Raw genomic sequence first — 24,741 nt, 5'->3', positions numbered from 1 at the left:
GCAGTTCCCGTATACGTTCTCTTTGTCCATGTCGATCCCGACGTACAAAGTATGCTTTCTCGGCAAAATCGAGGTCGGCAAGACGAGTTTGTATCGTCGATTGCAAAACAAGCCGTACGTCAATCGACCATCGCGCACTACGCCCAACGACGGACTCAATCAGTGTTTCGTCGAACTGAGCTCACCATCTGGGACAATAAAAGTAAAAAAGAATCGCGTTAGGTAGTTAGTACTCGCATCACCTAGGCCTAAACTAGAAATTGGGATAATTAGGTATTTCCTAAATACCAATACATGATCTCGTCCTCAATTAATTAATTAATAATAATAATTAATTAAGGTCGATTTGTGGGATACGACTGGAAATGAACGCTATCAGCGAACGCTGACAACACATCACTACCGTAACGCCCATCTCGTTCTATGCGTTTATGACGTCACCGACGAGGACAGCCTAGACCAGTTGCATCCAAAAGAGCCGTGGCTTGAAGACGCGAAACGTTATTCGCTAACGAATGCTGTCTATTTGCTGTGCGGCAATAAAGTCGATATTTGTGAAGAGGACGACGACGACGACGACGCGTCGCAGTCTGACAGGCGGGTGAATGCTGAACGCGTCAAAGGGTTCATGGACGCTGCCGAGATCTACGACAGTCACGTGCTCGTTTCTGCAAAAACCGACAAGGGATTGGAGGATTTGAAGGAGACAATTATACGCTCTCTGAAAGAATCCAATCAGCCAAGTCAGCCGAGCAGTGCCTTGACGTTGAGAGACATTGAAAAGAGAAACGCAAAGGAATCTTGCTGCTCGTGACTCTGAATTTAAGAGAGGGATAAAGTCAGGAGGGCTTGTAGACATAATTTTGCATGTAGTCTTTCTCTCTCTGATCCCAACGTACGTGTGCGCGTTTACAGTACGCTTGACGTCTGAAGTTGATAGAGACGCGGACCTTTCTGTAGGAGGAAGTTCTGGTTGTTCAATGACTCGATGAAGCCGTCAAAGTTGACGACCTTGATGCCTATATCCTGCGTCGAAGATGCTATAGCAACCACGCGCATTCTATAGAGAGATACTTGCCTTGGCTATCTGGCGCATCTGAGCAATGGAGAACAACGATTTGAAGGTATTCGCAGCTATTTTCTCTAGCTCGGCGATAAAACGCTTTGCCTAATAATAATGGCGATTTCACCAAACAATTCAAAAATAAAGCGGAACGGACTTGGCCACGTTTGCTCATGCCCGATCCGTGCTGGGACCTTTGGAAGTCTACAATTCCCAAAGCGTCGCTATAGGTGTCCATCATACTAGTCAAGAGACGATATTGTACGTGCAAGTGCATAGGGAAATTCGAACCTATATTTCATTAGCTCTACAACATCCTCAGCGTCGTGCTCGTTGGCTACCTCACGCAAATCAACGCGAGCTCTTGCCTAGACGCCGGAAAAGATTCTTTAGGGTTTTAGTGGATAGTAGAACGTACCTCAGCTAGTCGTATGAGCGATTCCAATTGTCTTGTGGTGATAGGCGTACTCTGATCACAGTGATAATCCTTTCGCAACTTCAAGTAGAAATCCTAAGTATACAGGTTTAGATTTAACTTGGATAGGCAATCGCCGCTACCTGCAAGACTTGGGCAGCTTCTGGTGAAAGTTTTGGATAGACACATTGCCTTGCATAACCAATGTACTGGAAGTAGGCAGATATTTTTTCGAGTGGCACAAATCGAAAATTAATTCTAATACCTTTCGTAAAAGTTGAGGAGAAACGAGTGGCAATTCTTCGCCTGGAGCCAGCTGCAAAGTCGACTAATGCAAACCAGTAGCTTCTAATGTAAAGGCGAGAACCTTTAGTCTTTCCGAAAGAGGCTTCTGCTCCTCCCAAATGCGTCGAGACTCATCTTCGTCTTGAGTCTAAGTAACAAATACTAGTAATTGAAGCAGCTGAAAGACTAAGTTAACTGGTAGGAAAGATGCAGCAGATGATAACGCGTGAGATCTAAAAATCTTCATTATAAACTGTCTTTTATTAGTATTTAATTGCAAACCCATTCCTGCCACCATGAACTGCCATCACGTGCTTTGATAGCATTGCATCCATTTCCTTAATTAGAACACAGCAAAATCAACACATTTCTATTACATTGTATTTGTAGTACCTCGTTGGGATTATCCACAAGAATAAATACCTATATAAAATTGAAAAACGTTTTTTTCAATTTTCAATGACCTACCAGATCAAAGCGAGACAACAAAGCGCTTCCCATTCTTAAAAATAAAAAAAAGACACTTGCCCTATCTACTTTCAAAATGTGATGCGTTCCTTTCCTTACTTTAAATTTTCGGCTACCGTTCTGCCTTTGTTATAGTGCCCACCAGCGGGATTTGCTGCGGCTAGGATCGACGTTCGAGCAGGAAGACTAAAACACCATAGAGAAAAATTCAGTCTACATGAAATTCCCTTCAAACCTGCACACTATACCCGCCTTTGCTATGCTAATGCTCTGCTGTTCCTTAGGGGGGAATGGGGTCAACTAATGCGCGTCATTTTTCAATGATTTAGTAATACCATTGCCTCTAGTAGGGCTTGATGCTGATGACCCATTTTGTCAAATTCATCAATACAGCAACAACCTGTAAATCATTTGTGTGGGAGATCATTACGAGACTCTGCGAGGGCACCTTGATCTCCTAAGACAAGAGCGCCAGCTTCAAGAGCATAGTCACCACCCGTAGCTCCCTCCTTCGACAACGTAACCTATCCTCATAGAAATTACTCTCAAAAAAATTATTTCAATTAATCTTACTGTGAGTCCTGAAGCGGTTGTCGTATTTCCACAAACGTACACGCCCCTTGGAGCTAGATTGGCCGCCGCCTGAAGCATCTATCCAAAAATGTTAATTAATTAATTAATTAATTAATTAATTAACGAAGAAGAGAGCTACAAGCCTGGCACACCTGACTCTTTCCCATGCCCGGATCTCCAACAACAAGAACGTGAGGATTCCCTCTTATCGGTATTCGATTCTAAATGATCCTTGCTACGTCATTTCTCTAAACGTCGAATAAGACGCACCTTCTCGCCGCTATATTTGGACACCCCGCCAAATAAACCGAGCACTAGCCCAGCTTTAACGAGCTATGATGAAGTTCTGTCTCCTTTTTCAAACTACGAGGTCGAATCTCTCTAACCTCGTGCCCATAAATAGCCGGACAAAACGATCTATTTAATTAAGAGTCAAGGCAATACTTCTAATGTTGATTATTATTATTCCACCTGACGAGAGTCTTGAAAACGTTCTTGTATGAGCGAATTTCGTCTATAGCGTCCATGTCCTTGGTCAAAAAAATTACTAGAAGGCTGCTAGTACATGTGTGACGATATGACGTACGTCTGTCGAGAATTCCATCTGGGGACCTTTTCCCGCTCCTTGACCTTTGTCAGTCATCACAGACACGGCGTGGAGATACATAGTGTACATGCACTTAGTCTTGCCCAATCTGCCACCGCCTGACCGACCCCAAAAAAAATAAAGAGAATTTTTCAAATTAGTGTACCTTCGTTGGACGGTGCCGCTTTGACGATTGCCGTCACCGAGACGGTATCGCCCGGAACACAGCAGTCAACTGATCCATTATTATTATTATTATTAGAAATTTTTTGTCTGCTGAATTGTGTGCTACCTAGATCGGCGGTCAGCTTGCAGTCGACTGTTCGTGGTATTCGTCCCGCTTCTCGCACATCGTCGCTCATTAGTTCCTGCACGCGAATCATCTGCCAATCAATTGTCCGTGTATCCTTTGAGTTTCTCAATGGGTTAAATGACGAAGATCGACATGAAGCGGGGCACTATAGTAATCATCATCAAGATCAATAAGTATAGAAACTTGAACTTACTTTGCTTGGAACTGAATATTTTCCATCTGTCAATGTCATCACCTTAGAGACGAAAATGGCTAATTTATGACAAGAAATTTTTAGTGGCGTTACCTGTTCCGTGGAACATTTATTACAAGAGAATGCCATCGCTGTCACCAACGGTTTAATGTTGCTGACTCGAGCCGCCGTTCCTCTCACAGTAACAAGTTTTCCTATAGGCCATACCGCTCATATCGCTTCCATGGATAATCCCTTTGGTATACCATGAAAATGTGATTTCAAATTCTTTAGTTGAATCAGTGGCTCGTAGTTGAATAGCCGTATATGAATTTTTCTCTGGTTTTTGCTGTAATTTTCAGATGTAACGATCTAGACTCAGTAGAACCAATGCTAGTCAAAAAAATAACTAGAGCCTACATTGTGAACGGCTAGTCCCATAGAATTAAGCACCATTTCACAATTATCTTTAAACAGGGTCATAAGATCAGGAACGGCAGATAACAAATCTAAGAAAAATCAATTAGGCGCCTATGTTGATTTTTTTGACGCGATGACCTTCATCACAGCAAAGAGAGTAATAATCAATGGGCAAAGCGCTCTTCTTCTCGATGTCATTCTTTTCAAATGCTTGCATTTATTTATTTATTCGACTTGACGACGATTCGAGTTACTTTATCGATGTCGTTGAGCCGCCGAACAAAATGAGTCTCGAGAGCGCGCGTAAGCAGATCTTCGTCTTCTCCCGGCGTGTAACCTAGAAGAAAAGACGGACGAATCCCGTTCGTTTCTGTTTCGCCCCGTTCGGCTACTTGTCTCGGGGAAATAAAGGCTCCACGCGCGAAATGGGCATTCGAACATCGTCGTTTGTCGCATGGGACGCCTTTTCGGGGTCGACGTCGCTGCCGTGTCCTCGCGCGGGCTTGACGACACACGCTTGTGTCCCCTTCCTCGCCCGTAGCCCCTTCGCCAGGCGAAGAAGCGGCCTCGAGACGACATTTCTCTCTTACGTGCAACGTAAGGAGACCTAAGTTAAAATTGCGCGGGAAAACAGCGACCCATGTAGCGATGTGTACAGTGTGAATTTCAATAATTTTTAAACTTTGTGTCAGCACTTGCTATCGTCATTTTTTCAATTTGATGCCATTTTGCTACAGGTTTTCGAGGTGTATCCAACATATCTTGCCAGTGAAAGCGTTTTGCGTCTGAGCACCGTGGACCCAGAAGTAGATGACCAATGAGGCGACTTTCGCACATGAGATTGTGATCCATTATCCTAAGAAGTAGGTGCAAGCCATCAGTCATAATGCTACAGTGGAAAGACGTTAGGTTGATAAAGAACGACTCGTTGAAAATAGGGCATGACGTGTTTCTCTTTATAGTCGTTTTTTTTCTGTAGAGTTGTTTGTTCTCTCTCATGAGACAGACCTCGGTATACGGATCTAAGATAGACGCTATTTCTTTTAGAATAATCGTAAGGAGGTATTCACCAGGATATCTGGCAACGCCGCGGCTCCGGCTCCTCGCAAGATTTCTCATTTTCATAATTATTACGCATATTTTGTTTGAGTGAGGATTATAGCAGAGAGAAAGAAGAAGTTCTCCCGCGGAAGTTGGCTCAATCTCGATGCCAAATCGATGCCTGTTACCAAGGAGATTAATTTCCTCCTCCTCATCTTCTTCCTCTTCCTCCTCTTCCTCTGGTATTGCATTTGCCTTTTCTTTTTCTGGTATATAATGAGGCTTTGGCCAGTTTTCAATCGATGGAGCCGCGACTTTGACTTGGGAAAGTGGTAATCGGCATACAGCGCCACGTACGGGAGAGAAAAAACGGCGAAGTGGGCGAGAAGAGAAATAACGATGGGAGCGACGAAGGTGACTCACTAGAAGCAGAATGGTCAACACCGCGACAACGCAGCAGAGAACAATCAAGAGAATAGCCACTTGAAAAGCAGAAAAATGAGTTTCCAATACAACATCTATAAAATTCAGGATGAACCACGACAAACAGAATAGATCGTGAATACCAGTGGTAAAATTCGATGTAAGACTGTCAGACGAAGCAAGCATTATTCGACAAAGATAAGGAATGAGCGCAACTATGCCTAAGCAACCTAATGACTTACCCGGGGTCTAGCATCTTATCTCAGGTGGCACGAATGTGCGAGTATACCTGGCTTGGCGCTATCTCCAGCTGCAGTCTTTTATACGCCACTTGGTCATCCCTACTCGATGTCTGGCAACCAATATAAAAAGACATAACTCAAAACAACTCAGAACGGCAAAAGAAACAAAAAGGCCAAAACGTCAAATTTTGATTATTGGACAGCACCACCTTGGCACTCTATCAGACGCAAAAACGCGACGTCATTGACAGGGACGGTTCTAAAAAGAATACCTCACATTCACTTCCCCAGCCCTTTCATAATTCTTTACCGCTTGATAGATCCCTTAGCATTCGGCATATGTTTCTGAGCCCAAATATCAAAAATGCCGCATTCAGTATCCGACGTCATATTCAATGCAGTGAATTGAAAATCGAAGTCGATTGGCTGCGTTCCATTACGATTAAAGAGGACAACACCAAAGGCTTTTGCACCGGCTAAACCGCTCGTCTCCGGCAACGGTTTAGCCCACACCTAGAACACGATCGTCTTCATGATCGCAAAAAGGAAAGGGGCAGATAGACCTCGGCCGAGCCGTTCTGTGAGACACGATCGCCTGCATTTCCCGCGTATTCCTGATTAACTTGAATAGCGTACTTGTTTGTCAATATATCACGCACCTCCTGTAGATATGCAAAGAATAAAACGGCATCCGCTTTTCTCCCTAATCTGACTTTGGTCATTTTTCTGATGTCAGTTCCAACTATGAGAGGAGCTGATGTGACGCACCAAAGGCTGAACTGAGCACGATTTTGACTATCAGTAAGTGGATCGTTTCCCACTTCAAGAAAGTCTAGTATAGAGAAAAAACTTTGATGTAAAGAAGAAGCCTTCTTTGCAAGTGAACAATACCAGGATCATTCCAACGGCCAGGCTTCCCTTTGTCTCCATTTCCAACCAGTGTATCCAGATTTGTTAGAATTTTGGCCCATGACTTTCCTATGTCTGTCGACGTTCTCCACATGTTTGTGTATTCTTCAAGTACAAATATTAAAGAATTGCGCAATATATCGCAGCATCCTCACCTCCACACCAGGAGGACCAGCTTTGACGACCTGACTGCAGTTCACAGCCATTGTGGCAATTCGAAAAAAGAATGGGTCGTTCTACAATAAAACTTTGAATGATTTATAACCATACACAACAATGAAATTACTTGACATGTTGAGAAGCCTCTCCCAGAGCTTTACAACCGTTTCTGGTTCAACCTTTGAACAATTATCAGAACGTAAATAAGAATTATTTGTCTTCACCGTTAAACCACATGCATCAAGCTTTAGCATGTCAATCCCCCACGATATAAATAAAGCAGAATCTTGTTTCTCATAACCCTGTAAGCTAGAACTTTAATATAATAAAGCAGGTATCTACGGCTGTACTTGACTGGCAGGTTTATCTCCACCACAAAAGTGAAGTCCACTAGCACTATAATGTCTGTCTCGATATACATTAGTAATTCAGTTTTATAGACCCGTAGTGACATTTACCCAAAAAGAAGCCCTTTTGAGTGGTAAAAATCTCCAAGAGCTTTCATTCCTTTAGGAAAAGCTTTCTCGTCAAACTGAGTAGTAAAAATATTAAATTCTACTATTTTTCGAACGGCTGTCTTTACCTCCAAGTATCCTGACGAATTTCGTACCGCCGTGCCAGTGTAATGTCCCTTCCACCAACCACCGTCAATATTCACATATTTGTAGCCGGCTGCCTAAACGGTAAGAAGGCGTGGCTGAGTAAATTGACTACTTCCAAGCAGTTGCTCAAATCTCACTTGCATGCCTGAATCGATCATTGCCTGGGCCGTTTCATAGAAAATAGATTCGTTGATGTCGCGGCCAAAGGGGCTCCAGCTGCTCCATCCCACTAAAGCAAAGAGAGCTCTCTGATAGCGCGGTGACGTCTTGAACTTGTACTTGGCGGAGATTTAGCTAAGCCATTATCGAGAGCTGCTGAAAACGAGATAAAAGTGCAGCAGAAAATGAGCCACTTGGTAACCATTCTTGGGGTGGGCAAGACTAGCACGTGATGCAAATACTTCAGCAAAAACCATCAATCAAAACACTTCCAAACGACAGAAAAAAAACAAAAAGGAATTTTCTCAGAGAGCACTACCTTGGCACTCTGTCAGACGCAAAAACGCAACGTCATTGACAGGAACGGTTCTAAAAAAATAGCTCAAAATCACGTCTGTAGATACTCTTCAAAGAAACACCCCCTCTTTACCGTTTGATAGATCCCATAGCATTCGGCATTGATTTCTGAGCCCAAATGTCAAAAACACCGCATCGAGTATCCGAAGTCATATTCAATGCAGTGAATTGAAAATCAAAGTCTATCGACTGCGATCCATTGCGATTAAAGAGGACAACACCGAAAGCTTTTGCACCGGCTAAACCGCTCGTCTCCGGTAACGGCTTAGCCCACACCTAGAATACGTCTTCGTGGTTGCAAAAAGAAAAGGGCGCGGGCTGGGACAGACCTCGGCAGAGCCGTTTTGTGAGACACGATCACCTGCGTTTCCCGCGTATTCCTGATTAACTTGAATAGCGTACTTGTTCGTCAATATATCACGCACCTCCTGTAGATATGCAAAGAATTAAACATAACAGTTTACTAATTTTTTTCTTTCTTCTAGTCTGACTTTGGTCATATTTCTGACGTCATTTCCAGCTATGAGAGGAGCCGATGTGACGCACCACAGGCTGAAGTGAGCGCGATTTTGACTATCGGTAAGTGGATCATTTCCCACTTCAAGAAAGTCTAGTATAGAATGGATTTTGATGTATAGAAAGAAACGTTTTTTGCAGGTGTACCAGGATCATTCCAACGGCCCGGTTGCCCCTTATCTCCATTTCCAACCAGTGTATCCAGATTCTTTAGAACTCGATCCCATGAACTTCCGATGTCTCCAGAGCTTCTCCACATATTGGTGTATTCTTCAAAAACAATTGAGTACCTTATTAATAATTAATTAAATAACACGTTGTTCTACCTCCACACCAGGAAGACCAGCTTTGACGACCCGCCTGCAGCATACAGCCATTGTGACAATTTGAAAAAAGAATGGGTCGTTCTACACAATAAAATTTTTAGCCCCATACATACCAATTATAATAATACAATTACTTGACATGTTGAGAAGCCCCTCCCAGAGCTTTATGACCGTTTCTGCTTCAACCTGAACAAGACATTTATAGAATAATTAAAAACAGAGCTGGTTTTTGCCCACCGTGCTACCGCATGCATCAAGCTTCAGCATGTCAATTCCCCATGATATAAACTGAGCAGCATCCTGTTTCTCATAACCCTGTTAGCTTGGGCGCTATAAAAATTCTGCAACAGATAGTTAGTTAGCACTGTACCTGACTGGCGGGTTTGTCTCCATTACAAAAGTGAAGTCCACTGTCAGTATAATGTCTGCCACATTTAATAATCAATCAAAGTTCTTAGTCTCACTGTAGTGATTTTTACCCAAATAGAAGCCCTTTTGAGTGGTAAAAGTCTCCAAGAGCTTTCATGCCTTTAGGAAATTCCTTCTCATCGAACTAGAGTAAAAAAATATCAAGTGACAAATTCCACTGCTTCTTGAACGTTTCTTTTACCTGCAGGTATCCTGACGAATTTCTCACCGCCGTGTGAGTGTCATGTCCTTTCCACCAACCTCCGTCGAAGTTGACGTATTTGTAGCCGGCTGCCTAAAATTGAAGAGAAGGCGTGGCTGAGTAAAACTGAGTAGAGATCTTCTGCGAACTCACTTGCATGCCTGAATCGATCATCGCCTGAGCCGTTTCGTAGAAAAGAGTTTCGTTGATGTTGCGATGGAAGTGATTCCAGCTGCTCCATCCCACTAGTAGAGAAAAGAAGGCTCTTCGTCAGACTGATAACGCAGTGAACACGTACTTGGTGGAGTCTTAGCTAATCCGTTGTCGAGAGCCGCTGCAGAAGCGATGAAACTGCAGAAAACGAACCACGTCTTGGCAGCCATTGTCTGAGTGGGACACGTGATCTCCAATATCATCCCAATCAAGAATTAAATCTTTAATAGTGTAATCCTAACTGGTAACAGGCTATTTTAATGAAACCTCCTCTTCTAAATTCGACGTATATATCAAGCATTTCGTCATCTTATAATCTACACAGCACTAACTCTCTTGAGTCGACGACTTCTATCAGCTATTGGAAAATAATCTACACTAGAACGACGAACGTCCCTGAAAGACTTCGCCAAAAGAGCGCTAGCAAGCGAAATATTCATCGGATCGAACGGAGAACCGGGCAGTTGAAAGAGAAACGTTCCCACTCGCGCTCGTCCGTCATCGGTCGACTGCACAGCAACAGGACTAACAACAACGGATCTTTTAGACGAGAATTTGAATCGTCCTGCAATAGGAATTTCCCTTTCGCAAAGGAAACTCGTTTTGCCCGTCGGACGACGTTTTCTCTCCTCCATTTCGATCGCTTCCTGATGAACCATTCGTCGCCGATCCATCTCCTGCTTCAATTTCCAAACGAGAACGCAAAAGGCGAGAAAAAGAAAGAATCCCGAAAAGAAAACGGAGAAGAAAATGAAAAGATTAATCTCGGGCGAATCCTGACGAAAATAGACGAACGAACGATAATCGTCACTCGTTCCCAAAAGCGCAACGAAAAACTTCTGCGACTGAAGACGAAACGACGCATAGGGAATAATCACGCGCAACTGCCCGCGAAATTGACGAAGAAAAAGCCGATCCTCAATGTCGAGCATACGAACGACAGTCGGCTTATAATCGTCGTCGTCGTCGCCGCCGCCGGAAACGGGCTTGTACGAATCGGTCGTAAACCGAGCGGCATGCGCGCCCGTCCGACGATCGACCGTCAGACGAACGTCGTGATTTCCCGTGCCGACGTAAACGTCGGACGTCCCGTTGAGTATCCATATCGTCAAGTGAATATCGACGTTGACCTGGCTCGGCCAGATGCCGAATAAGCGACTCTGCGCGCCCGATGAGACCTGCTTTAGAACGCCGACGGCTACTTTTTCGTAGCAAGGAAAACCGTCGGTCGCGTTGCCCATGTAACTGGCCGCGCACTCGGCGCACTGGTAGCGATAGCAAAGCGGATTCGTCTCGTCGCATTGAGTCCGCGTGTGATTGGAGCACTGGCAACGCAATCCCGTTTTGGCGTCGCAACGCGACGAGTGACCGTTGCAAAAGCACGGTCGACAGCCGACGATTTTACGTCGGGAAACGATTCCTGCCTCGTTGAAGTATCCCTCGACGCATTCGTCGCAGCGATCGCCCCTGCTGTGATTGCGACAGCTAAGGCAAACGACGTTGTTCGACTGGTCAGGACCTCTTGTTAGATTCAGAACAGACTCGACCTATAATAAAGAAAAATACCATAAATATATATCTCTTTACGTTTTGCTCGTACTTCGCTTTGGGTTAAGGAGAGCGACAGGTCGAGCCGCTTGATCTGTTCCTTGTCCACGCACACGTCGGAATTTTTGTAGCAGACGTCCCTACACGGGACGCAATTTCCCAACCTTCCAACATAGAATGGATTGCACTGTGAGCACTGCGGCCCCTGTATATAACAGAAGTCACAAAAAAAAACAATACCCGAAAATTATTCGCTTACCCGCGTGTTATTCCGACATTCCGTGCAGTTTTTTAATCCTTCTGTCGATTCGTCACTGCAGTGTCCGGCACTGTTACAGTCACATTTTTTGTCGCACGCCGTTCCGACGTATCCAAACTCGCACTCGCATTCTTCGGGACGCACGCAGATTCCGTGCACGCAAGGCGATTGCTTGCACGCCGGAATGCATCGATCGCGTCCTGGATCCTCCTCGTATCCGTCATTACATTGGCAGTCAAACGAATCGTCCGTATTCTTGCATATCTGATCGGAACGACACGTATGATGATTATTGCGGCACTCGTCCTCTTTCGGGCATTTCATGTACGACCAGAAGCCGAAGACGGCCGACGAGACGTTCGACGACAGATCGCATTGGACGTCCGACGTCGATCCGTCGATCGTGCCCTCCGTGCACGTTCCGTTGCCGCTGCCGTCCGGCTTAGCGCACCAACCGCAACCTAAATCCTGTATGCAGGCGCGACAGTGCGTGTTTCTCGCACACGAACGGGGGCATTCGGTCGGCGCGAGCGCGACGCGCTCGCATCGTCCGAAAATGCACGCGAGCGGTAGTTCGACTTCGGGGAGACACGTCTTCAAGCCGCTACTCCACGCGCAGCCGTCTGCGCCAGCGCAGTCGGCGCACGTCGTCTTCTGCGAACAAGGCGAATCGCCAGTCGAATTCGCGCAACTTTGTTGTTTCCACGTGCAGTCGGATTGAGCGACGCAATCGCGGCTATTCGTCAATTTGGTGCACGGGAGCTGCACTGGTACAGGACATTGTTCAATCTGCGACACGGCGGAGCACTGGGAGCAGTAGATCTCGTCGGTGACACACGTGTCGAGACAGGGACACCAATGACAGCTGAGCTGGGAAAACAGACAGGACTGACACGATTTCAATTGCGAGCACGCCGTTTTCGGTTCCAGCGGCATGGAACAATTGCTCTGAGGACGTTCTGTGCCCTCCACGCACTGAGATGTGGGATCTCCTGTCGAAACGCAACCTTTTCGCTTTTGACATTTGACGCATCCCGGAATTCTCGCACAGGTCGTCGATTCGAGGACGCGGCACGGATCGATGGTCGGGTAGACGGCAACGAAGTCGCCTATGGGAATTCCGCCGTCGAAACCGCCGGCGACGATAGCGAATTGTTTGTCGGGAAAATAGACAGATGCTGAAGCCGTTACAGCGAGGAGAGACGAAGGCGGCTCTAGAAAGAAAAATCGGGTAAAAAGAGGACTAAAGAGATGCTTCTCTTTTTTTACCTGATATCCAGTTTGCACAGTCGATTCGGAAGACGGTGTTCAATGCTTCGCTGCCTGAAGACGACGATCCACCAATGACAAGCATACTATTCGATTCGGTAATGATATGAGCGGCGTGGAAACCAAATTCAGGAAACGTAGGCTAGAGAAATTCACGTATTTACACGAACACTCATTTGAAGTTGAAATGTCACCTTGTCTAGAAAGATTTCATCCCAGTGCGAAGTCTTGCTATTAAAATCGATACTGAGGACAAAGAGAGCATTGGAAAAGGTGAAGCCATGCAAGCCAAGCCTCGTGTAGCCGCCATAGACAATCAGACGATCAAATGACGAATAATGCACGGTCGAATGACCAAAAACTAAAACAGGAATCTTAAAATAAATATCGTTGATCTCTTATTCTTATTCACCTTCGGGACTTCGTCCAAACGCCTTATACGTTTGCCAGGATTCTCCAAACGTGTTGTACACCATGACGTCACGATTGAATCTTTCCGATAACGAGGAATAGCCGCCAATGAGAACAGCAAGCGTTTTCATAGCAGGCGTTTTCATGCGAGTCGTCGTGTGGCCAGCAACAGAAACGGGACACTAAAATAAATAATCCATTATGAGAGTAACAGAGCACATGTATAAATCTTATCTCACCTTTGTCCCTTTATGCCAGCTCTCTGAATCTAGACCAAAATATTCAACCGAGTCCGTCGTTCCTCGAGCAGTCACTCCTCCCATAAAAATAAGAGAACCCTAACAGAAAATTAATTGCATCGCGTTTTCTAATGAGTCACATTCTCTTTTTTTACCAGTCTCTCGACGACGGTGTGAAAGTAGCGTCCTTCCGGAAGAACCCCTTTGGGTTCAATAATTTGCCACGTTCCCGCATGAATAATAATTTTTAGTATATCATTGCAAAAGCCGCCTTGCATGGAATAGCCGCCAAATATGTACAGAGCATCTTTGGTGGCGCTATAAATCATCGTGTGACCGGTGCGAGCGGGAAGTGACGTCAAATTCCCGCTCTTCATCGATGACGGTGAGGCAGTAGATCGCGAGAAAAGTTCCACAGAGCCGACAGACGTACTGCGATTGCACGAGGAGCAATCACTACACACATCTCTAGCCTAAAAATCATATCCGTATTAGCGACGTGGGTAAGAATAAAAGGCAGCTTCCTCACATAATCACACAGAGATCCTCCGCAATCCATGGGACAACGAAGCGTGTCGCAGTTGGGGCCTGCATAGCCAGTGACGCACCTGCACGCTGACGAATCGTCGTCCGCGCCGCACTCCTCGTTGGCGCCGGAACAATTGCCCGCACACGAACGAATTTCGAACGTTCCGTTGAACCCGGGACTGGATCCGCCGCCGCGTCCCTGATACCACACTATCATAATCCCGGAATGCGCGACGACGGCGCGTTCTTTCTTCTTAGCGCTGCCGCAGTAGGCAGCCAATTTTTCCCACTTACGACTAGAACTTTGGTGGCTGGGAATGAGAAAGTCAGGCAGCCCGTCGTACACGTGCACGTGGTCGTGAAAGCAACTCGTTTCGAGAACGTCAACGTGAAATACAATCTTGGCTCTCTTGGATTGACTCGCGTTGTAGAAGGCGTCGAGAGAAGCGGAAGAATTGAGAGAGTAGCTGCCGAGTTCGGACTGATTGACTGCCGTGATGATCCACATGCAATTCGAAAGAGTCGTTGGATCGAGAACGCCTTCGCCTTTGGCCGAGCCTAGGGAGCCAAAGCGTCGATAGGGGAGAATAGTGAGCCCCGAGCACTCGGAATAACACTTGCCACCACGTCTGAAATACAAAATTGATTTAATTTTTATCGCTATATTTTTCCGTACAGTGGGTTTCCGTAGTGTCCCTGACTGCACTTGCCGCAATCATCGCCTCTGTATCCTTCCACGCAATAGCACATGCCGGTTCTGCGATCGCAGTAACCTCTCTCAGCATCGCTATGATTGTTGCAGTTGCAAGGCTTGCACCCCACTTTCGGATCGGTCGCATTTCCGTACGATCCGGGAAGACAGAATTCGCAACGCTCACCAAAGGTGTGATCTAAAAAAAGCAGAAATTATGATCCCGTTAAAATAAGGTACTCGACTCTTACGCCTGCACTTGTCGCAGAGGCCGTATCCTTGCGGGCAGAAACTGTGCCCATTGCAGCCACAGGACTCGTTACACGTGACTCCCGTCCAACCGACGTTACATTTGCACTCATATTCCGGTGCCTCAAAGCAGACGCCTTCAACGCAGCGATGAAAGCACCTGGCCAAGAGAATCACAATACTCTTCAAAAGAAAAACACTACTCACGTTCTTTTGCAATTGAGACCGTCTCCTCGGTAACCGCGATTGCACTCGCAATCATACGAATCCGGTGTGTTGATACAGGTCGCGTTTACGTGACAACTGTCCTTCTCTAATTCGCATTCGCGCATATCCGGACACTTTCCGTAACTCCACTCCCAATTTCCCAAATGTCTGTCAAAAGAGAACCATATATATATGAACCAGTTACCCCAATTGCCAAACGCACGTTATATTGCGTTCAGATGCAAACGCGGAGCATCTGTCATCATACGCCGACTGAAAATCGCCTCTCATGCAACTAAAATAAATATTCAATTAATAGTTTTTGTGAGAGTACGAACTCTCGAGTTCTTATTTACCTTCCTTTCGATGGATCGCCCACCGGACCACACCAGCCGCAATTCACCAAGTCAAGACAAGAATTACAGTCTTTCGCTTTGCTGCAATCTCTCACTGAACACGACTTGAAAGCGGCGTACCTGACACGAGAAAGAAATTCTCCCCCCCGGTACAAAACGAATATACAAGCGTACTGTCCAACGATCGTTGAGCATTGTCCAAATGTATTCCGCGATATTATGCTTGTAGATTTCAGGCAAAGATTCAGGTGACTGCACCAGATGCATCCCGCACTCCTAGTGCACTCGTCACACGACAGCGATCTAGCGAAAATCGTGAAATCACCACGAATTATTCCCCGAGAATCGTTACATACTTTTCACAGGGTTTGAGACAGTGTTTCGTATCCGTGATCGCCTTCCACAAGCCGCGACGCCGACCGCAAGTCTTGTGACTATCCAGCCACTCGCAGCTCCCATTCTAAACAAAATAATAATGATAATAAAAAATAATAATCAATTGAAGAATATTTTACTTCTACACAGCTGACGCAGTCGTTATAGTCTTGACAAACGGAGCAGTACTCGCTCTTCGACGTCAGTCCGCGCAAACAACTGTCTTCTCTCAACGCCGTTCGAAGCAAACATTGATCGTTGTGATTGCACCAACTGCAGCTCGCGTCCGAAACGCAGCTCATGCAATTCGCGTGCTGCGCGCAAGATCCGGACGCGTACGATTCCAAATAATCCCGACTCACGTTCGTCGTCGTCAGTGGCGACAACTAGAAACAGTTCCGCGTGATTCATCATTATATTTATTATTGCGTTTCTCGCTGTACTCACGTGAGTGCCGTTGAAAAAGACGTCGAGATTCACGTTCGATTGCAACCAAATCGCTTTGGGTTTCTTTCTTCGTTCAAAATTAGAATGGTAGTTTTTTACCACTTCGGTCATTTCGAAGTAATACGAAGGAAACGTCTGATTGGGTTCGGCAATCGTTGCAGGTAGGACAGGCATTCCGCTACTTCGACGAGCCACTATTTCTTTAGGATCACTAACCCCGCCTGATTCACCAATAACAATATCCTAAAAAATATAAATTAAAAACAAAGACTAAGTAATAATCTAATTCTTACCCCAACCGCTTCTTCGTCCCCTAATTTAAAAGTTGCTGATATGATTTCAGCAACAAACAGCCGAACTCTATACTCCTTCGCCACCGAGCCAACCGGCAACAACTGGGGACGCAAATATCCGCGCGCAACGCACTTCGTATTCATGTTCTGATCCTCCAACGTAAACTCAGGAAAAACTTCCATTTGAGAGCTGAAGATGAGTCCGACGAGATCGGGATCGGAATCGTTATACGGCTCCTTATAGCAAACGCGCGACAAAGCGGGCGGCTGATCGCGTACGGCGCAGTCGTCGAACGCCGTCAAAAACTGAGCTCGACCCCACCAGAACGTCGACGCGCTCTCGCGACACCGACCTCGCGTTTCGTTGACGCGATAGCAGCGTTGCTCCTGAACGCACCAGCCGCATTGAACGGGATCGTCCTCCGGCCACCAGGAGACGCCACGGAGACAATTCTCGCATTTGTTATGCGCCGCTATGCACGCGTCCGGACACGGGTTCGTCTGCATCGGTTCGCGACAGGTGCTCTTGAGGAGATAGTGTTGGCACTTTGCCGTTCGACTGCCGCACCAGAAACACTGTGGATCGTCGGTGCAGGCGACTTCGGTTTGCATCGAATCGCAATGCGTTTGATTCGTTTTAGGCGTCGGTCGATCGGTGAGGTTCGCCGAGACTCGCAACGCGAGAACGTCGCTCGACGCGACGCCGTAGAAACCGCCGATGACGAGTAGAGTCCCGTCGTCGCGTTTGACGCCAATGTGAGCGATGCGACCACGCGGCTGGGATCGGGAGGAGAAGGCGGACGACGCCGTTCTCGCCGTCCACTTGTGACAGCCCAAGTGGTAGGCGTGAATGTTGGGAGAATAGCATTCTTCGCGAACGTGATGCTGATGAAGACCGCCGCCTAGAAAAAAAAAAACGATAGGGAGCTACAAGACGTCTTTATATATTCGATTACCATATATGAGTAGATAGTTTCCAAAGAGAGTTCCCGAGTGGGAGGCGCGACCGAATTCGACGGGATTGTCCTCCGCGTCTTCGAGTGTCCAATACTGGAATTGCGTGTGATAGATGAGCAAGGCGGAAGATCGTTTCGACCAACTAAAAAAGAGATATTATTTCTTCGTCTTCTCTTATCTTCTTTTGCTTACAGAAGTTTATCTGACGTGTATCCACCGAATATTACAATCTGTTTCGATTCGCTGTGATAGACCATGGAATGAGCGACGACACGACGCCGAGACGATTTCGTTCCGCTTCCGGGTTCCTTTCTCCATTTTCCTGTTATGACGTCATAGGACCAGAGCCTCGACGTGAAGCCGCTCTGGGGCGAATAACCTAAGAAAACACGTGATATTTTTCCCATTTATACTGTAAATGCTTTCTAAGAACCTCCGTAGATGAACATGCGATTTTCCACCATGCATGCTGCGTGTCCGGCTATTGGTTTCGGACAGTCGGTGCAGTTGGATTCGACGAGGCATTGCCAGGTGGACGTATTCACATCGAACTGCCACAATTCGTTTGTTAAAGACTTAGTAGAGATTTGGCCACCGAAGAGCAAGAGACGATTCTGCCACAGTACTACGGTATGCCCAAAACGAGGTCCCTGAGAAAAATAGATCAAAAAATGAAGGAACAATCGATTTTAATCTCACTGGTCCCCGGGTTGCATTCTTCACAATACGCCACTCGCTTGCCTTGACATTGTACACAAGTAAGTCACCAAAAATTTCATAGGCATCATACCCTGGTGGAAAAAAAATCAGAAGGAAAAATTCAACTTTTTTCTCAAGGCTTACCTCCATAGACCCACACGGTGTCTGTCGTCGAAAGATAGACGCCAGCGTGAGACATGCGCGGTGTGAAAACGTCGCGACGCGTCGAGAGCGTGAACCACGTGTGCTCCTTATAATTCCAACTGCCTTCATTATCATCAAAGGAGCACGACTCTCCAATGAATCCCTCGTCGCAATCACACTTCATAGCAGTCTGAAAGGCAATAACATCATCATTTTTTTTCTTATTGATTCATCTTTCGTTACCGCATTTCGTCTTCCATGTCCAGAGCAATTTTTCGGAAACGCATCGATTTCACACCCGTCCCCGTAGAACCCATAGCGACATCGACAAACGCCATTGACACACTGACCGGCGTTTGAACACTCATACGGGCACTTCTCAACTGCGTAGTGAGCCACAAAACCGGATAAAGCGTAGTTGGCGTCGCTATATAAAACCACCAGCATCTACGTACATGTACGACGATCACGTGACAAGATTTCTCCGAAGGGGGCCCCCCTTTTATTTCTTCACCTTTCCTGAACGAGCGCGAAGAGTGGGCGGTAGCCCGTCGCCGCTCAAACTGGCGAGAAGACGATTCCGGTAGGAATCGCCATCGTAGACGTACACGAAATCGTATCCGCATTCGGTCTTGTATTGGGTGAAGGAGAGAGCGATTGTGGCATTCGCGGTAGGCGCTATTCAAGGAATACGTCACGGGAAAAAAAGGTAGAGCGTCTTGGGAGTGAGGGGGTGTGGCTTCAGGCCTCCATTGTGTTGGGAAGATTTCTGGGAAGATACAGCAGTACACGCTACACTTCCCGCTACACTACGTTCTTTCGCGAAGTGACACGAAAAAACGGTTGCGAAACTTTGTTGCTACTTTGTTGCTAGCAGGACGGGGGCGTGGTGCCTCGAATGCGAAATTCTGGTTCTCGCGCTTTACTTGCCTTCGATAAGCCATTCGCACACGCTACTCGCTTTATAGTTGTCTTTGCCGTCGTGAATTGTTCCATAGAGATCTCTGTGCGTCGTTCTTCGCACGCAATCGGGCGCAATAACGCCGATTTGTGCAAAGAGAACGATGAGCGCTAGAGCGACGACGTGCGAGTCCATCTCGCTGAGCGACGTCGATAAACGGCCAAGCTCCTAGGCCATACAGTAGAACGATCTGAACAGCACAGACCTTAGTTCGTGGCTACGATGACGTAGAAGCAACTCCCGTATAGCTGTTGATACAGTACACGCTTTGCACACGTGCAAGCAGGAAATCGAAAATGAAAAACTGGGCGGGGTTTATCTATTTCCCCGATCGCGAGGGGTCTTGTGATTTGACGCGGTGGTAGCACGCCGCATAAGTCAGCGAGTGCAGCTCTGCAGTCCCCAGTGAGCGGGCTGAAGTCGCTGCTCAGGGAACTGTCCCGTTGAATGCTAGGAGAGGAAGACATCCTGGAAGACATTCTCGTAATTAAATCAGTCGTCCACGTCAAAAAAACCAGCGCGTCTCATTCTAAAGGCAGATCCAGAGATCGTCGCTGAACTAGCACGAGTCGAAAAGAAAATACGAGCTCCCAAAAGAGACTCCAAGTCGGAAGCAATGGGTTCTTCAAAGTGGCCAGACGAGTACGACGTTGTCGTAGCCATAGAGCGGCTCGAGGATCTAGTCGACGAGGGCTGGGAAATTCGCTGCTCGAGCAAGCATCATCCGCGGCCGCGGCTCAACGACGGCACGCCGGTCCTCCCCGATCATCGGCTGCGCGGTGCCGCCGCCATCGCCTACGACGTCAACGCGTGCACGCTACCGTTCGTCAAATGGGATGATGTCGATATCGACGAGACAGGCGTCGCAGCAAAAGAGGAGAAAAAGGTCAATCCACCTAAGGTGGAAATAGCGGACGAAATTGGCAGCTCCGGTCCACCGGCGGCGGCAGCGGCAGCGGCTGCCAAAGCTAACGTTCTTGAAGAAACAAGCCTTACTGACGAGCTGACGAAACGTTACAGCACTATTTTCGTCGCTGTTCTAGGTAATGAAAGCGAAATATATGCCTACACATTCCACGTAATTTACGTGGAGTCGGTGATCTCCCCGTGCTGTTGTCAATACGTTTTTGCAGGCTTGTACAATAAAGGAAAGACCTACGTTCTCAACCATCTCGCTGGCACTATCCTGCCTCACGGCTCGGCTTATCACACTCAGGGAATATGCATGAAAACACCGGATCACGAGAAAAAATCTAAAATAACGTTTATTGATACTGCTGGATTCGACTTTCCAGTAAAAGGTAAGTTTATTTATTTATTTATTTATTTATTTATTTCACCTGTTACAACGTCTCTCTTCTAGTCGTCGTCAAGGGAGACGAAAATTCAGTTCAAAGGAAAAAGATGGTCGACCAGTTCATCGAAGACGTTGCTCTGCGCCTAGCAACAGTTTCCATCGTTGTAATGAACGACATTACCCTCTATGACCAAATTTACCTCGAGACAGTGAGAGACACTCTCCAGCGTTACCGGAAAGAAAGCATGAACGCTCCTGAACTACCACAGAGGTACGAAAATAAGTGTAGAACTCTAATCGATAGCCAATTATTTTCTATAGCTCCGACTCAGCAGGAAAGTATGCTGAGCTTATAGTAGTCCACAATTTCGCTTTGAGCGAAGACTTGGCCGAGTGCAGAAAGGCGTTCGTAGAGCAAGTCACTGAAAAGTATCCTGGTGACTGGAGAGATCAGTCTCTACTTGGAACAAATACGATATACCGGTAATAATAATTAGATGTTTTCCCCATGTACCTCATCTCAAGAGTGTCTATAGCTATTGGTACACGAAAGAAGAGCAGGGCAGAAAAGTTGGAATGAGGCACGTGTTCTTAGGGCGATGTACAGAGCCGCTAAGGCCGGCGCCGCGTTTCGGCAAGCTGTAAGTCTACTTGAATCATGGAGAGCGTCTCCGTTTACTTTACCAACTGTTTGACAGCAAAAACCAAGACTTACCTGAGCATAACGCCAGAACGTTTCAAGTCATCGAATCGTGGCTGCAGACTCACGCCAACGAAGTGAAATTCGAGCCACTGGGGAAGATTGTTAGCTGCGCGAACGAAATTCTTCCCAAGTATCTCATCAATCCGCCGAACGTCAAATTAGCTGTGAAAAAGAACAGAGACAAGTCCAAATCGCTCGCTATACACGTCGCCAAGAGAGATTTGTGGAATCCGGACATTTATCCTACTACAGCCACGGAAGGAAAAAATCCTCTGTATGCAGAAATAAAAAACGCTAAAACTGAAAGACAATAACGCTTATCTTAGGTTGATGACCGCTTTGACTTGGAGAATACCGATCCGCGAACAGCATTCGACAATGCCGCCTATGCAAATGAACGCTCCAGTAAATAAAACTCCTAATCAATTAATTATTTCAACACTAACCTATTTCCTGCATCTAGAACTACGACGTCATATCGACTCGTACAACCGTCGTGATCATTCTCGATCGCGTCATTCCCATTCCCCAAGTCAATTTCGACCCAATTTCTAAAGTGTGCACGGTCAATGGAAAATACGTCGAGCCGGAGCTCTACTCAAAGGATGGCGTTCTGGTTGAACATCGCGGTCGACGGCTCGGCGAATACACTCTCACGATCGACTTGACGAGACACTTGAGTCACAACGTCGCGCTTCAGATGACCAGCTACACCGAGGACGCCGATCAGAATCTGCTCTACTTGAGCTTCGAAAAGATTCGTCAGAAGGGATTTGCGGAGCCGTCGAAAGGAAGTCTGAGCTCGGTGCTTTTAGGTCAATAACAGTATAGAGTTTGATGTTTCGTTGACTTCCTTAATAACTTCGGTTATTGTGCATCCTTATCTCACAGCAGCCCTTTGTATCAGTTGCAGGATGAAACTACGCCTTTTACCCATACTTGTACCCCTCGGAAATGACGTATCGTATTGTGTACCCAAACTAAACTTGCCAAGGAAATATAGACGACTTAAAAATACCACGTAATTAATGTTCTAACTGCTAGGACTGCTGAGTGACGCGCAAAAGGCATCGAGCTGCTGTCGCAACTCACTGCAATGACGATCAGCATCTTGCCTAACAAGGGTCCACGTTCAGATTTCCTCTCGGGCTAGCAAGGGACCCCTCTACTCCCCAAGTGCTATTTACCTGTGAGCTGCTTCTTGACGGTACCTCGTTTCCCAGGCGTATCGCGCCTTTCTTTCCTGTTCCAAATCACTTTCTGCCTTCAATCGAGCTTTTCTTTCCTCTTCAAGAAGCATATTCAATTCGCGCACTTGCTTCTCGAGATCCTCACTAAAAGGATCTGCAAAACGCCAACTAGTCAATCCCTAATCATATTTAGCTTGGGGAAAACTGACTTGTTCTTGTTGGAGGACTATCCACGCTGTCTGAAGACGTGCACTCCACTTTCTCGTCCTTATCGTCCCTAAAACTTCCGCCCGTCGAACTGGGAGCTGACGCTTGTCTCGAGCGATATTCGCCTCGAAATGCTACGTCATCTTCGTCGTCAGCAAAAATGAAAACGTCTTGAATCGTCGCGCGAGGTCCAAGAGACATGGTATGCTTCACTTTATGCTTTGGAGTGGCAGGAGAATCTCCTCTTCAGGAAGGGGAGGATTAGAACCCTTTATGAGGATAGAGAATACATACCTCTTTGGTGAGAAAACTTCGTCCTCTGTTTGAGGAAACATGACTTCGTGTTTGCTGATCATTGACTTTGTGAGAAGAGCCATTAGATTCGTGCTTTCCATTAGACTGTGCGGATCGCTACTCTATAGATAAAACAGTCTATATTATTAATTAATATGCCAAGCTCTCTCTCTTTACCTGAGGACTCATAAAATTGGGTCCAAAAACTGTTGCAACGTTGCCTAGCGTCATTTTATTGGTTTCTGAATGCTGTTGAATTTCGTTTAGAAACCGGCTAAAATTCAATTTCAAATCAAAAAAGTAGAATTTCATTTCTCTATACCACAAATATTTCAGCACGTCAAAATTTGCTTTTGGCAGAAATTTGAACTGCTTTATCACCTGCTGTACGCCCTTGCTCTCATCCTTCTCCAAAACTATTAATTAATGTCAAAAAATAATTTTAATTACCTAATAAATGCCAGTTACCCACCTCTAGCAGACCCAACAAACATGTCATAGTACTCAAAAGGTATTAGAGGCTCGGGCAGCTCTCTTAGATACAGTTTCAACAGCGAAGCGACCGTGTGATTATCTTCACTTGGAGAAATGTTCGGATTTTCACCTAGAGAAGACGTCACGATTCATTAATTCGTATATCTAATTTGTTAGCCTTTGTCGAATGATTCTCTCAATGCCGTCACGCGAACTTGGTTGCCAGGTAAACGAAAAATACCGACTTCATCTAATCCTAAAAAATCGTATTATTGTATATTCAATTATATTTTCTATCTCAAGAACCTCTTTCTCTTAGGAAAGAAACGGTTTTCTCCACGATAACCGGTACGAATCCTTTACCAAAACGTCTCGCCTCTTCTCGAATAGTTATCGCAATACTTCGACCAAACATGCCGCCACCTTGAGGCTATAATAATAATAATAAATCAATGATTATTACTATTGCTATTCATTCGTTAGTTTTTACTTCTCGAATTATCCTATTCAAAACGCTTATCCAAGTCTCCATTTCCTCGCTGGTGTCCGCATAGAGAAGAAACGATTCGTGATGATGAGCCAACATGCGTCGTGCTCCAGCTAAAAAACCAATAAATTAAAAATTATAATTATAATTATTATAATTATTATTCTAACCAGCTATTTCAAACATATGCTTTTCCGGTGTCTTTGGATCGGTGGAGCGCCTCAAGACCTGACTTCCAGCAAGAGGTATGTACCCTTGTTCTGTAGAATCCTGAAAGAGAGAATTACATTTGCTGCTGCTTTTGTTACTGGTGCTAGGTGGGCGGGCGGGCTAACGTTGGGACTCTTGTAGTAGAAAAGAACGTCTCCTTTGACTCGGAACCAACGTCTTTTCCAGTTTTTGATTTGCCCGCCGCGTTTTGTCAGCCAACCGCTGTGTCCTTGTTTCTGTACGAATAGAATCGATCACTAGGCGACGCGACAAGACGATATTTACGGCTGCAGAAGACATGACAGCGCGAGAGAGTTGTGATTATCCGGGGTATGACGCATCGACAGCTGCCGCACTTCTGCCCACTTTGGAGACTTTGGAGACTTCGGAGTCC

At 46.1% G+C, this 24,741-nt stretch overlaps 7 protein-coding genes and 1 long non-coding RNA gene across 9 annotated transcripts; 2 read left to right on the top strand and 6 right to left on the bottom strand.

The window, feature by feature from the left end:
* Nucleotides 1–13: 13 nt before the first annotated feature.
* LOC136190256 (uncharacterized) lies at nucleotides 14–917 on the top strand. The gene is made up of 2 exons (XR_010670530.1): nucleotides 14–202; nucleotides 341–917. It is a non-coding gene; the product is annotated as an uncharacterized lncRNA (long non-coding RNA).
* On the bottom strand, nucleotides 800–4,892 carry LOC136190255 (DNA helicase MCM8-like). Its single transcript, XM_065978364.1, has 31 exons — nucleotides 4,688–4,892; nucleotides 4,550–4,632; nucleotides 4,434–4,494; nucleotides 4,296–4,384; nucleotides 4,142–4,247; nucleotides 3,990–4,090; nucleotides 3,897–3,938; nucleotides 3,683–3,848; nucleotides 3,557–3,625; nucleotides 3,391–3,509; nucleotides 3,276–3,334; nucleotides 3,191–3,221; nucleotides 3,075–3,137; nucleotides 2,957–3,025; nucleotides 2,805–2,882; nucleotides 2,680–2,755; nucleotides 2,567–2,631; nucleotides 2,467–2,510; nucleotides 2,331–2,417; nucleotides 2,232–2,265; nucleotides 2,157–2,186; nucleotides 2,046–2,101; nucleotides 1,960–1,996; nucleotides 1,846–1,911; nucleotides 1,744–1,794; nucleotides 1,622–1,687; nucleotides 1,482–1,574; nucleotides 1,355–1,431; nucleotides 1,221–1,305; nucleotides 1,079–1,168; nucleotides 800–1,026 (listed from the first exon to the last, which is right to left on the bottom strand). The coding sequence occupies exons 1-31, from the start codon at nucleotides 4,872–4,874 to the stop codon at nucleotides 910–912; spliced, it is 2,397 nt and encodes a 798-aa protein (XP_065834436.1). The 5' UTR covers nucleotides 4,875–4,892; the 3' UTR covers nucleotides 800–909.
* Nucleotides 4,893–4,961: 69 nt separating this feature from the next.
* On the bottom strand, nucleotides 4,962–5,945 carry LOC136190031 (uncharacterized). Its single transcript, XM_065978106.1, has 3 exons — nucleotides 5,903–5,945; nucleotides 5,366–5,854; nucleotides 4,962–5,317 (listed from the first exon to the last, which is right to left on the bottom strand). Exons 1-3 carry the CDS (start codon nucleotides 5,943–5,945, stop codon nucleotides 4,962–4,964), a joined length of 888 nt encoding a protein of 295 aa, XP_065834178.1.
* Nucleotides 5,946–6,064: 119 nt separating this feature from the next.
* LOC136189917 (uncharacterized) lies at nucleotides 6,065–8,037 on the bottom strand. The gene is made up of 12 exons (XM_065977966.1): nucleotides 7,951–8,037; nucleotides 7,809–7,900; nucleotides 7,653–7,745; nucleotides 7,528–7,601; nucleotides 7,420–7,474; nucleotides 7,294–7,371; nucleotides 7,197–7,248; nucleotides 7,066–7,146; nucleotides 6,893–7,015; nucleotides 6,565–6,833; nucleotides 6,312–6,514; nucleotides 6,065–6,260 (listed from the first exon to the last, which is right to left on the bottom strand). The coding sequence occupies exons 1-12, from the start codon at nucleotides 8,033–8,035 to the stop codon at nucleotides 6,194–6,196; spliced, it is 1,272 nt and encodes a 423-aa protein (XP_065834038.1). The 5' UTR covers nucleotides 8,036–8,037; the 3' UTR covers nucleotides 6,065–6,193.
* Nucleotides 7,841–10,055, bottom strand: LOC136189918 (uncharacterized). 2 transcript variants are annotated; one of them, XM_065977968.1, is made up of 15 exons: nucleotides 9,938–10,055; nucleotides 9,793–9,884; nucleotides 9,640–9,732; nucleotides 9,509–9,582; nucleotides 9,400–9,454; nucleotides 9,267–9,344; nucleotides 9,164–9,215; nucleotides 9,030–9,110; nucleotides 8,851–8,973; nucleotides 8,679–8,797; nucleotides 8,517–8,615; nucleotides 8,261–8,463; nucleotides 8,150–8,199; nucleotides 8,033–8,098; nucleotides 7,841–7,986 (listed from the first exon to the last, which is right to left on the bottom strand). In XM_065977968.1, exons 1-14 carry the CDS (start codon nucleotides 10,053–10,055, stop codon nucleotides 8,091–8,093), a joined length of 1,245 nt encoding a protein of 414 aa, XP_065834040.1. In that variant the 3' UTR covers nucleotides 7,841–7,986; nucleotides 8,033–8,090. The 2 variants fall into 2 exon arrangements, with proteins under 2 accessions (XP_065834040.1, XP_065834039.1); XM_065977967.1 differs by lacking the exon at nucleotides 7,841–7,986 and having other exon boundaries at nucleotides 8,039–8,199.
* Nucleotides 10,055–19,711, bottom strand: LOC136189900 (multiple epidermal growth factor-like domains protein 8). The gene is made up of 27 exons (XM_065977943.1): nucleotides 19,455–19,711; nucleotides 19,039–19,202; nucleotides 18,768–18,971; nucleotides 18,525–18,714; nucleotides 18,381–18,472; nucleotides 18,115–18,331; nucleotides 17,874–18,060; nucleotides 17,681–17,823; nucleotides 16,725–17,626; nucleotides 16,432–16,674; nucleotides 16,125–16,370; nucleotides 15,966–16,069; nucleotides 15,784–15,912; nucleotides 15,610–15,729; nucleotides 15,477–15,548; nucleotides 15,254–15,421; nucleotides 15,049–15,206; nucleotides 14,783–14,996; nucleotides 14,108–14,735; nucleotides 13,734–14,051; nucleotides 13,579–13,677; nucleotides 13,341–13,521; nucleotides 13,123–13,289; nucleotides 12,929–13,070; nucleotides 11,660–12,873; nucleotides 11,453–11,605; nucleotides 10,055–11,399 (listed from the first exon to the last, which is right to left on the bottom strand). Exons 1-27 carry the CDS (start codon nucleotides 19,618–19,620, stop codon nucleotides 10,170–10,172), a joined length of 7,851 nt encoding a protein of 2,616 aa, XP_065834015.1. The 5' UTR covers nucleotides 19,621–19,711; the 3' UTR covers nucleotides 10,055–10,169.
* Nucleotides 19,712–19,819: 108 nt separating this feature from the next.
* On the top strand, nucleotides 19,820–22,502 carry LOC136189908 (uncharacterized). The gene is made up of 9 exons (XM_065977953.1): nucleotides 19,820–19,968; nucleotides 20,021–20,528; nucleotides 20,619–20,786; nucleotides 20,849–21,053; nucleotides 21,104–21,265; nucleotides 21,319–21,423; nucleotides 21,481–21,759; nucleotides 21,812–21,890; nucleotides 21,949–22,502. Exons 1-9 carry the CDS (start codon nucleotides 19,933–19,935, stop codon nucleotides 22,306–22,308), a joined length of 1,902 nt encoding a protein of 633 aa, XP_065834025.1. The 5' UTR covers nucleotides 19,820–19,932; the 3' UTR covers nucleotides 22,309–22,502.
* LOC136189914 (rho GTPase-activating protein 22-like) lies at nucleotides 20,735–24,730 on the bottom strand. Its single transcript, XM_065977964.1, has 17 exons — nucleotides 24,633–24,730; nucleotides 24,473–24,583; nucleotides 24,308–24,407; nucleotides 24,141–24,250; nucleotides 23,957–24,080; nucleotides 23,829–23,906; nucleotides 23,649–23,780; nucleotides 23,499–23,592; nucleotides 23,354–23,450; nucleotides 23,177–23,298; nucleotides 22,885–23,126; nucleotides 22,673–22,829; nucleotides 21,932–22,600; nucleotides 21,498–21,870; nucleotides 21,297–21,432; nucleotides 20,983–21,239; nucleotides 20,735–20,925 (listed from the first exon to the last, which is right to left on the bottom strand). Exons 1-13 carry the CDS (start codon nucleotides 24,645–24,647, stop codon nucleotides 22,519–22,521), a joined length of 1,464 nt encoding a protein of 487 aa, XP_065834036.1. The 5' UTR covers nucleotides 24,648–24,730; the 3' UTR covers nucleotides 20,735–20,925; nucleotides 20,983–21,239; nucleotides 21,297–21,432; nucleotides 21,498–21,870; nucleotides 21,932–22,518.
* Between the last annotated feature and the right edge of the window lie 11 nt (nucleotides 24,731–24,741).

Source organism: Oscarella lobularis, chromosome 8 (assembly GCF_947507565.1).
Source record: "Oscarella lobularis chromosome 8, ooOscLobu1.1, whole genome shotgun sequence".
Taxonomy (NCBI): Eukaryota; Metazoa; Porifera; class Homoscleromorpha; order Homosclerophorida; family Oscarellidae; genus Oscarella; species Oscarella lobularis.
Note: the sequence above shows the minus strand (reverse complement) of the source record. Positions and strands in the feature narration are given on the sequence as shown.